Source organism: Callospermophilus lateralis, chromosome 19 (genome assembly GCF_048772815.1).
Source record: "Callospermophilus lateralis isolate mCalLat2 chromosome 19, mCalLat2.hap1, whole genome shotgun sequence".
NCBI lineage: Eukaryota > Metazoa > Chordata > Mammalia > Rodentia > Sciuridae > Callospermophilus > Callospermophilus lateralis.
In genome coordinates this window covers 33,410,671-33,422,666 of record NC_135323.1, presented here as the reverse complement: position 1 = coordinate 33,422,666, position 11,996 = coordinate 33,410,671, and the positions used below count along the sequence as shown (strand labels likewise).

General features: G+C 42.3%; 1 protein-coding gene across 2 annotated transcripts in view; it reads left to right on the top strand.

Annotated features, from left to right (window-relative positions):
* Positions 1-1,155: 1,155 nt before the first annotated feature.
* Positions 1,156-11,996, top strand: part of Cyth3 (cytohesin 3) — an 89,383-nt gene continuing 78,542 nt past the window's right edge. Inside the window, exon 1 of one of the 2 annotated variants that reach the window (XM_076839926.1) lies at positions 1,156-1,319. In XM_076839926.1, the coding sequence (XP_076696041.1) occupies positions 1,286-1,319 (34 nt within the window). In that variant the 5' untranslated portion in view covers positions 1,156-1,285. Of the gene's footprint in view, positions 1,320-1,648; positions 1,676-11,996 lie in introns of those variants that run through there. The other variant, XM_076839928.1, reaches the window with a different exon arrangement.

Below are 11,996 nucleotides of genomic sequence, written 5' to 3'. Positions count from 1 at the left end.
GAAGCCACATCTGTGGGTTGGGACTTGGACATATATCTCCTGACTCCCAGATCCTTTTCCTGTTGCATCTTTGTCACACAAACTGCCAAACATTTTATCTACACCCAGAAGTGTCCCTATAGTTTAGGAAGCACCAGAATGCTGGGTGTTTAATTCTTGAGGTTATTAGGAAATTGAACTCTTTGGAATCATCCCATGACTTTGAACAAAAAGGTTGAAAACTGTCTGCTTTGATAGATGATGGCGGAAGGATCCTTTGATTCAATGGACAATTTGTAAATATAAAACAGTTGCTGGAAAATTCTATTAGAGATGAACTATCTCCTCCATTACAATGTTTGCTTTTCTTTAATGCAATTTTGTTCGAGCAGAAGGCTTGGAAAGGCCCACATTCAATGCTTCAGGAAGAATTACTGGAAACGAGATATCAGAGAAAGACAATCCATAGATTTGGAACAGGGGGGAGCTAAGCCTTCCGCCCAGCTCCTGGCTGTGCCCACGTGAAATTGAATTCAGAGCTCCTTCTGCATCATAAATCCCGGCAGCTGGCAGCATTCCAAGGGAGACTGGCGCTAAACTCCAAGGGCATCTGACGCCAGTCTGGCCAACCCCTATTAAAGCCCTCTGAGGGCTGCGCCCCAGGTGTGCTGGATTGGGATTAGGTTCCTACCTCAGGACAACATTCATTTATAAGCCTTGCACTTTGTTAATTTAAAGATACACCCATGGTCAGAAAAAGGAGAGGTTTCATTATATTTCAAAAAGCTGAAAGGCTGTCATCAGTTCCAGGACAGGTCCTAGGGCAGGAGGGGCAAGGTCTGACTTCTCAGTGCTTTCATTCCTAGATCTTTTTTCGCCCCTGGAATGCACGTGCGAATTAGACACCCGGCCACCGGGTTTCGTAGAGTGGGACGTCCCCACGTCTCGGACCCTCCGTTCCTGTCCAGGCTGCTGGAGGGCAGGGGTGAGGGGTCTCGAGCCGCGCTCTGGGGGCCTGAGCTTGAGGGTCTCAGGTCTCTGCCACCGCAGAAGCAGCCCGGCCGGGCGTGTTCCCGCGGGCGGGGCAGCCACCGCGGACTCCGCCCACCGCCACCGGGGGGCGGGGCCTGCGTCACGTGACGGCGCGCCGAGCGGTGAGCCCCGCCCGGCCGGAGGAGGCCCGGCCGCGACCCGGGCTGCGCGCTGTGGAGCCGCCAGTCCACCCGAGCGCTCGCTCTGCGGCGCCCCCCGCCCCGGCTCCTAGCCCGCCCGCCCCGGGCTCGCTGGCCGCGGGAGTGGCCTCAAGATGGACGAAGACGGCGGCGGCGAGGGCGGCGGCGGTGAGTGTCGGAGGTGTGGCCGGCCCGCCGGCGGCCTGGGGCCGGGGTCGCCTGAGGAGACGCGTCCGGGCGGCGTCGCTGTGGGCTGGTGACCGAGGAGGCCTGAGGCGCGCGGACACGGGGCGAGGCGGGGGCTCGGCCCCGGGGAGGGGCGGGCCGCGGAGGGGTTGCCGGCCAGCGCACGGGAGGGTCCGGGTGCGAGGCGGGTCGCCACGGGCCGGGGTCTCGGCGGAGGGGTGGGGGTCGCTCTGGTGGGGCGGGGACCTTGCGGGGCGACCTTCCTCGCGTGTTGTCGCCAAGGACGTCCACGCCCTCCGGAGAGGTGTCGGACGACCCCAGGCAGCAGCTCTTCTCAGGTGGTGGGAGCGAGCGAGCGGGTGGGAACCCGGGAGGGGAAAGTTTTTTCTCGGGGCTCCTCCGGGGTCCAGCAGGGATGGAGGGAGGTTGGAAATCGGTACCGTTTTCCTGGCTTTAGATCCGGAGTGGTCTCTGGGAATTTGCTTAGGCGAGGAGGGGGCCAGCTCCAGTCCAGGTCTGGGCACGCATTTTATGAAAGAGCAAAGGTTACAGAGTAAGCAGAAAAACGAGTCGGTGTTGCGGAGGGTGGGCGACAGGAGCCCAGCCAGCAGCGGAGGGGAGGAGCCCCGAGATCAGGTGCGGAGGACACCTTTCCGAAGTGGGTCGTGCAGGTGCCCGGCGTGGCCCTGGTTGTGTGTCCTCTTGCAGGAAGGGTCGTGTTTGTTGTAAATTATTTAGTGGAATACAAATTACTGTCGTGTCATGCTGTGAATTAGGTTTCAAAACTGAGTAACGTGCCTCCCAGTATGGGGAGTGGGTCCATTGATTTGGAAAGCAAAGGATTAATGCCCATATTTTTTACAGGAACACCCCAAGTTGAGGCGCTCTAACCTTTTTGCTGACAGACCGAATCATCAGAACCCCGTGTAATAAGGGAGTGTTTAGAAAAATCTTAATTACAGGCTGCCGGAGCAGCTGCCTGTAAGAATCAGCAGTATTGAAGGGTTCGGGATGAAGTGGTTAATCAAGGTGCCTTCTAGAATGCAAGTGCTGCTCAGAAGGAAATCATTTTTGCTGAAAGAAGCGGTGCGGCAGGGCTGGTGGGAAGTTGGCACCAGTCATGGCATTTGGCAAGTTCAGTTCTCATAGTTAAAGCCAGGGGTAGCACTGTGGCACCGAGTGGGTGTGTTGTTTATGAAGGAGAATGCTGTGTAAAGAAGGAGCCCAGTTGCAAACCCTCCTACAGCCTGGCTGTCGGTCTGGAGACACGGGATCCTAATAGATTCCCTCTGGATGCCCTGCTTTTTGCCCAGCACAATTTGGCATAGCAGTTTCCCCCTTATTATAAAATAAGACAAACAACTGTAATATTTGAACATTTGACATTAGAGACAAGGAGGCAGATGGCTTGGCGATTTTGTTTGGAAAGTGCTTCTGACTCTGACTAAAGAAATGAGGAACACTTGAAGGTAAAAAGCAGGTATAAAGAAAAAAAATGAGCCAGTGTGCTGCAGCTATTTATAGCTCTCCAGAACCATAACAAAGGATGATATTAGGTATCAGTAAGGCTTAAAACTATCTTTGGGTTATTAATATCTCTTTTGGGAATGTGTCACAGAGAAACAACCTTGAAATTCACAAATATATATGAAGCGTGACAGTATGTATTACACTATAATTGTAAAAAATTGGAAACAGTAATGTTCAATAGTAGAATGGTGAGTTAAATTTGGGAAGTTTATGAGGGAAACATTTTCAGCCGTTAAACATAAGCAGCTTTACATCCTTGTCTAAACAATGAAATAACTGGTAATAATATGTTTGTTTTTTTTTTTTTTTTAGTTTTTATATTTTCCAGGTTTCTGGAAAAAGTGTGTGTTACTTTCAAATTTGAAAAAGAAACTCAGTTTATAAAAGGCATACAGATGTTTTACATGTACAGGATGATTTAATTCATCTCACTGGAACATTGAACAATGAACAGATATTTATTGTCTACTAAAATGCCAGGCAGCATGCTAGGTGCTGCCAAACTTTTAACCTTTATTGGTTTGGTTTATCAAAATCTTTCTTCCTTGAATTGTGAAAGACATTTGAGAATATGTTTGGCAATTGAAGAATAAGTAATTTTGAATCAAATAAAAATCTTTCACAGTTTTGAAATATGAGTCATTTTTAGTGCTTGTTGTATAAACTTGATGTACTGTTGATGGAGGTTTTGAAGTTAACATACCTTTTTATAGTTCTGTACAGTTAGCATCACTTAGATTAAAAAAAGTTTTTTTTTAATATTTATTTTTTAGTTATAGGTGAGCACAGTATCCTCACTGTACTTTATGTGGTGCTGAGGATCGAACCCAGTGCCTCACACACACATGTCAGGCGAGCACTCCACCTCTGAGCCATAACTCCAGCCCAGATTAAAAAAAAGTTTTGCTTTACAATTCATGTTTTAAAAAATGAAGTTCAAGGGCTGGGGATATAGCTCAGTTGATAGAGTGCTTGCCTCGCATTCATAAGGCCCGGTTCTAATCCTCAGCACTATTTAAAAAAAAAGAAAGAAAGAAAGAAAGAAAGAAGGAAAAAAAATGAAGTTCAGCCTTTTGAAAGAGAACAATTTCAGTTGCCAGTTGATTGTAAAGCATAACATTTTTTGGTATATCTTTAGAGTGTAGGAAAGAACTTTGAACTGTGTCTGGGGAGTCAGTTTCAGCTTGTTTAGATGAGGTAAATGATCTATTCATACAATAGTTATGACTAAGATTATTTAAAAGATCTTTTAAATAAGGCCAAAGATTATTTAAAAGATCTTTTTTATTAATGTTTTGGTTGGGTACTTTAAAATTTTATTTAAAAGTTGATTCTCACTTGCTGCTTTTATAATATAACTTTTTGTTCAGGATGTAATTCTTTGTTCTTTCAATGCAAGATAAGGAGAGGATGGTGGCATGAATGGCTGGAAGGCAGTTACAAGGAGGAGCCAGTTGGGGGTACAAGATTACAAGAACACATTGTTTCTTATAATGTGTGCAGAGTGTAGTTAAGGTATTTGTAATTCTTTTGGCACTTGTTGCTTTTCTCTTTTCAACAGTTTTTTTGGATATGTCTCTACTTGGAAGGTGACTGGCTAGTTTGGCACATTGCCATCATTTGTCTGATTGATGTTCCTGAATGGATCGTCCATGGCAGAAGAGGTGAATTAAGTTAAATTGGTTCCCCTTCCTGTTTCCACTTACTCCCATCAGTATAGGTGAGGATTAAGTTTGGCTCAAAGTGACACTCAGCCTCACTCAAAATAAAATAAATATAAATTAAGATTAGATTGAGATTCTTTCATATGTCAGACAAATGATAACCCCCAAGTTTGAAAGCAGAATATTGGCAAGACTGTCTCAGCATTTACTGGTAGGAGTATAAATTAGTCATGGCTCTCAGGGAGGCTCAATATACCCTGTGTTCTATTGGCTTAAATCCATTTCTTGCCTTTTCCCCCTGCAGAGGGATTCACCTCCACAGTCAGCATTTCCCCCGTCCTTGGTCACCTGCCCTCCACCTGGATTTGGCCAGTGGGAGCCACTGGTGGGAGATTGGATGGCAGGAGGAAGAGGGAAACCAGGTGGTTTTGTTACTCTTCCCCGCCTACTGCCTCAGACAGTGTCTCTGCAGCTGCCTTGTCCTTTTGGCCCCAGCACCTGAGCTTTGGAAATACCTCTTCCTGTCTACTCTGCAACCAAGAGGTGGGAGCATCTTCTTGCTCTTGCTAATCTCCAGGCTGTCTTACTGTTTCTTGTTTGACTTCTGTTTTCCATCACATAAGTGACCAACTCCTTATATTAAATTCCCTCAGTTTCAGACCCTTAAAGAGATGGCTATTTCTCTGGGTGGACCCCAATATACACAGGATATTGGTCAGTATAAAATTACAAGTGCAGCAGGGCTTGGGGTATAGCTCAGTGGTAGAGCTACCCCTGGGCTCTGTTGGGGGTGCATCACAAGTATAGAAATCCTTTGACCCAGCAATGCCAGTTCTAGGAATTCAAGCCTGCAGATACATATGTCCATGTGTGAGATAATATAGGCAAAAAAATTATTCATTGCTTTGTTCATCATAGGAAAACTGATTAGATAAATAACAACATGCCCAGATGGTGAATGAAATTGTAGAAAGGATCAGGAAGCTCTTTGTGAATTGATACAGAAAGAGCGCCTCCAAAATACACATGAAAATTACAAGGAACTAACAACAGTGGCTACCTATTTGGGGAGGTGATGGGGAAGATAAGTGAAGAGGAAACTTCACTATATGCCTTTTTATTTCTTGACATTACGAAAGTTTTGTCTATCTTCACTTTCTAAAATTAGAAAACAGTTTTTATGGACAAATAGTATAGTATACTGATAAGAACCGTCTTGCCTTTTTTTTTTTTTTTTTTTGGTGTGGCGTACAAACCCAGAACTTTGTACTTGCTAGGCAAGAGCTTTACTATTAACCTACCCCAACCTCCCGCCTCCAGCCCCAAATATCCTTTTTGAGGGAATTTATGTATTTATTTTATTTTATTTTTATTATTTTTAATCTTATTATTATTTTTTTTTTGGTGGGGTTCTTTTTTTTGTCTTTTTTTGGAACTGGGGGTCAAACCCAGGGCTTTCAAATGCAAGGCAGACGCTTTGCCACTGAGCTACATCCCAGCCCAATTTTTTTTTTTTTTAAAGATAGAGGGGAGAGAGAGAGAGAGAGAGAGAGAGAGAGGGAGAGAATGAATTTTAATATTTTATTTTTTTTAGTTATCAGCGGACACAGCATCTTTTTTTTTGTATGTGGTGCTGAGGATCGAACCCCGGGCCGCACGCATGCCAGACGAGCACGCTACCACTTGAGCCACATCCCCAGGCCCCCAGCCCAATTTTTAAAAAATATTTTAAAAATTGTTTATGGATCTTTATTTCATTAATTTATTTATATGTGGTGCTGAGAATTGAACCCAGGGCCTCACACATGCTAGGCAAGTGCTCTACCACTGAGCTATAATCCTAGACCTTTATTTATTTTTATTTTTTATTTTTTTAAAATATTTTTTTAGTTGTAGATGGACATAATATCTTTATTTTTATGTGGTGCTGAGGATTGAACCCAGTGCCTCACACATGCGAGGCAAACGCTTTACCACTGAGCTACAACCCCAGTCCAGCCCTTTATTTTTTTAAAAATATTTTTTTCAAATTGTAGATGGACACAATACCTTTGTGCTGTGGATGGAACCCAGTGCCTCTCATGGGCTGGGAGAGTACTCTACCATTGAGCCACAACCTCAGCCCTATGTATTTATTTTAAATGACACAATTAATTTATATTAAATGTAAAACAAAATGTAACCTATACTTTCAGTCTGTTCATAGGAAACTAAAAGTCACTGAACTTTAAAAAATAAATTGATAAATAATAACTTTGTATATATATACACATATATGTGGCATATTGTAATAGTTTTGATAGGCTTATCACTATACTTTTGAATGATTAAAAAGTGGACATGATAGGTCCTTTTAGATTTTGTTTAGAGCATACTCTTTTTTTTTTTTATACCTTTATTTTGTTTTATTTATTTTTATTTGGTGCTGAGGATCGAACCCAGGGCCTCACACATGCTAGGCAAGTGCTCTACTGCTGAGCCACAATCTCAGCCCTAGTCACTTAAAAAAAAAAATACTTTGTTTTAGTTATAATTGGACACAAACCTTTATTTTATTTTTATGTGGTGCTGAGGATCAAACCCAGGGCCTCGCACATGCTAGGTGAGTGCTCTACTGCTGAACCACAACTCCAGCCCCATAGTCACTTATTTATTCAAATGTTGATATAGTTTCTACCAAATGCCAAGTTCTGTGCTGAATAAGTGGTGAATAGGCAGATGAATTTCCTGTGTTGATGGAGCTTATGCTTAGATGGGGAGATGGACAAGGAAAACCCTAGACAGGTATATAAAATAACTGCAAATTATGCTAAATGTGTTTAAGGAAATCAAAAGATTGAGGGCAAGGGGTTGGGTAGATGTGGGGCATGGGGTGGACAAAGTTTCAGGAAAGCATGTAGCCAGGGACAACCTCTTTGAGGAAATCTTCTGCAGCAGCTTGTAGGGATAGTTGCCTAGCAGAAGGGAAGGCACTGAGCTGCCCAGACCTGAGTGTGTGGCTTAAAAGGGGAGTGAAGAGAGAGCTAGGCAGGCTCTCAGATAAAGAATGCAGATTTAATTCTAAGTGCATGAAACTACTGAAAGATTTTAAACAGGGGTATGACATTAGATTTATGTTTCAGTAATTTTAGCTAATATTTACTTAATGCTGTCAGGTTCTTTCCTGTGTGCTTTACATATCTTAATTTATTTACTCTTCCAACTATTACCAACATTTACAAATAGGAAAATGGAGACATAGGGAAGCTAAGCAAATTTCTCAGACAGTGGTGGAGCTGCAATTCAAACTCCACCCTGCCTTTATTTGTGGTGGGATTGAACTCAGAACTTTGTGCAAACTAGGCAAATCATCTACCACAGATGGTACTACATCCCCAGCCCCCCACCCAGCCTTTTTATAAAGGATATTCTAGACTTCTGGATTGGAGGAGGAGGAGGTAGGACTTGGGACACCAATAAGGAAGCTGTTGCTTTGATTCAGGTGAGAGCTACAAAGGGCTGTGGGTTAGGATGGTAGTGGTGAAGTGCAGGGAAGGAAGGACATGAAAAAACAAGTCTATATAAAAACATACCAGGGCTGGGGTTGTACTCAGTGGTAGGGCGCTTGCCTAGCATGTGTGAGGCACTAGGTTCGAGTCTCAGCACACATATAAATAAATAAAATAAAGATCAACAACTAAAAAGAAAAAAAAACTAAAACAAAACAAAACAAAACAAAACAAAAAAAAAAACCACAAACACCAGATTTAGAACCCTTAGAAATAAGGAAAAAAAAAAAAAAATCCAGGATGGGCAGGTTGGTGCATGCCTGTAATCCTAGCAACTCAGGAGGCTGAGGCAGGAGGATTGCAAGTTCAACACCAGCCTCAGCAACTTAGAGAGGCCCTAAACAACTTAGTGAGACTCTTTCTCAAAATAAAAAATAAAAAGGGCTGAGGATGTGATTCAGTGGTTAATTATCCCTGGGTTCAATCCCCAGTGCCAAAATCAAAACAACCCCCCCCCAAAAAAAATCCCCCAACCCCCCCCAAAGTTAAAAAATAATAGACAAGCACTCACATTCATATTACTCAGAATTAGTGTAGTAGCTGTTAATGTTATATGTCATTGGTTTAAGTCTTCCTGGTTTCTTTCTTTCTTTTAATAAAATAAAGCACTACAAATATGACCCTCCATCTCAGTATATGGCAGTGTCCTTCTTTCAGTTGCTCAGGCCAAAACTGTGGTGATATCTCCACCTCTTGGGCCTTAACCTCCTTGTATCATTCCTCTGATCTGCCCCATCCTCATCTTATTTAGACTCCTATCCTCCTCTCGTATCATGACTGGTTTGCTCCAAACCACGGGGCTGCAACTCTTTTGTAAAAGAACCAGGTAGTAAATACTTGAGGCATGTGGGCCTCATATGTCCGACACAAATCTTCTTCCCTTTTTTTGTTAAAAAAAAATTCTTTAAAAATATGTTAAAAAAATTCTTACCTTGGGGGCTCTTCTACCTCTTACCCCTTCTCTTCCCTCTCACCCTTTCTCCCCTGCTGTCTCAACATTTCCTATCCCACTTCTCCCCTTCCACTCCAGTCACTCTCACTGGTCTCCTAGTCACTGTGTGAACTTGCCAGGTGTGCCCCTGTCACCGTGCCCTTGCACTTGTGGTCTCTGTGTACTTTCCCCTTACTCTGCTTATGTGGTACTTGCCTGTTTGGTCCGGTTTCTGCTCAAGTGTCTCCTTAGCACAGAGGTCTTCCTCAGCTAGGCTTTCTAAAACAGCACTCCAGTGTCACTCTTTTTCCTTTCCCAGCTTGATCTTTCTTCTTAGCACTTATCACCACTTATTATTACATTTTTCTTATTTTTAAATTGTCTCTCCTCAGATGAAGCAGGAATGTTTTCTGTTTTTATCTACTGCTGAGTCTCTAAGACCTAAAACATGCTTGGTGTATAGTAGGTCTTCAGTAAATATTTTTAATAAATACTGAATGTAGTTGAAGTCACATTGTATAGCAACCCCTGGTCCTGTTCTTTTCTTTCCTTTCATATTTCCTGGTGGCAGCAATTATGGGTTTGCTGTGAGGCTCTCTGGTTTATTTTTCATACTTTTGAAGATGGGTGTGTGTGTGTGTATGTATCCATAAATGATATATAGGTCTCTTTTTGGTTTGTTTAGAATTATAAAACTGGTATCATACTCTATGTAAAGTTTTTTAGCTTGCATGTGAGATTAACTGTGTAATGATCTATAGACTTTATTCCTTTCCTTTAACTGCTGTCACATTTATAAATCTTGTCCTGTGTTGAACTTTTTTTAAAAAACATTTTTTTAGATGTTGATTGACCTTTATTTTATTCATTTATTTATATATGGTGCTGAAACTCGAACCCAGTGCCTCATACATGCTAGGCAAGTGCTCTACCACCGAGCCACCGCCCCAGCCCCTCTTTGTTGAACTTTTATGTGCTTTTTTTTTTTTTTTTGTACTGGGGATTGAACCTAGGGGTACTTTACCACTGAGCTGCATCCCTAGTCTTTTTTTTTCTTTCTTTCTTTTTTTTTTTTTTTTTTGAGATAGGCCCTTGCTAAGTTGCTTAGAGTCTCCCTAAGTTGCCCAGGCTGACCTTGAATTTGTGATCCAGGCATGCACCACTGCACCCTGCCGAAGACTAGTTCTTAATATAATTTAAATTTGGGGGCATGCAGTTCGGGGCCAGGAATTACAGGTGTACATCACTATGCCAGTTTATATGTTAATTTTACACTGATGTTACAAACAATTCTGAGATGAACTCCACAGGATTATCTCCTTTTCCAAATGTGTGAGAGTTTATAGAGTATATTGCCAGAATTGCAGTCATGGGTTTTCTGCATGCTTTCAGTTTTTCTAGATTCTGACAGATTGCTTTCTTATTAGGAGCTGGTGAGTAGTGTTCTTATTTCCCAGCATTCTTAGCATTCTAATCAACACTTGGTGTTTGTCAGACTGTTAAAGGTTTGCTGCTCTCATGAGTAAGAAATGATTTATTGCTTTAATTTGCATTGCCTTATTAGTGATGAGACAGATTTTGGAGAATCAAATGGGCATGGACAACTTGAGGGAGGTTAAAGGTGCAGGAATTGCAGGATTCAAAGATGACTTTGGGTTTCTGGCTTGTGTGTCTAGGTAGGTGGTGGTGCTGCTTAGTGAAAAGGGGAAAAATATTTTGAAGGTTCTTTTTTTAAAATTTTTTTTTAATCAAAAGCATCTTGGCTTCCACTTTAAAAGAAAAACAACAACAAAACTTTAATACATGTTTTTTTTTTTTTTTTCTGGGTACCAGGGATTGAACTCAAGAGCATTCAACCACTGAGCCACATCTTCATCCCTATTTTGTAATTTATTTAGAGACAGGGTCTCACTGTGTTGCGTAGTGCCTTGCTTTTGCTGAGGCTGGCTTTGAACTTGCGATCCTCCTGTCTCAGCCTACCGAGCCCCTGGGATTATAGGCATGTACCACCTTTCCTGGCAATGCATGTACTCTTTTTTTTTTTTTTTTAAAGATTTATTTATTGTAGTTTGACATAATACCTTTATTTTTATGTGGTGCTGAGGATCGAACCCAGGGCCTCACACATGCTAGGCGAGCACTCTACCCCTGAGCCACAACCCCAGCCCCCGCATGTACTCTCTTTTTTTAAAAAAGAGAGAGAGAGAGAGAGAGAGAGAATTTTTTAATATTTATTTTTTAGTTTTCGGTGGACACAACATCTTTATTTTATTTTATTTTTTTGTGGTGTTGAGGATCAAACCCAGTGCCCTGAGCATACCAGGTGAGCGCGCTACTGCTTGGGCCACATCCCCAGCCCATGTACACTTTAAAAAAAAATTTTTTTTTTAGTTGTAGATGGACACAATAGCTTTATTTTATTTATTTATTTTTATGTGGTGCTGAAGATCAAACCCAGTGTCTCTCACATACTTGGTAAGTGATCTACCGCTGAGCTGCAACTGCAGTCCCTGGCCTCCTCCACTTTTTCTTTCTTTCTTTCTTTTCTTTTCTTTTCTTTCTTTCTTTTTTTTTTTTTTTTTTTTTGGTATCAGGGATTGAACTCAGGAGCATTCCACCACTTAGCCACATCCCCATCCCTGATTTGTATTTTATTTAGAGACAGGGTCCCACTGAGTTGCTTAGCACCTCACTTTTGCTGAGACAGGCTTTGAACTTGCAATCCTCCTGCCTCAGCCTCCTGAGCCGCTGGGATTACAGACATGGGCCACTTCATCCACCTGGCCTCTACTTTTGAAGGATATTTTCAGTGGATATTATCAAATTAATTTCTTTCAGTAATTTGAGGGGATCATTTCTGGCTCCCATTGCTTCTGTGCAGAAATCAGCCATGTCAGTCTTATTGCTGCACTTTTGAATTTATTGTTCTTTCCCAACTCTCCTATGCTGTTTTAAAGATTTTCTCTTTACCTTTGGTTTTTAGCTT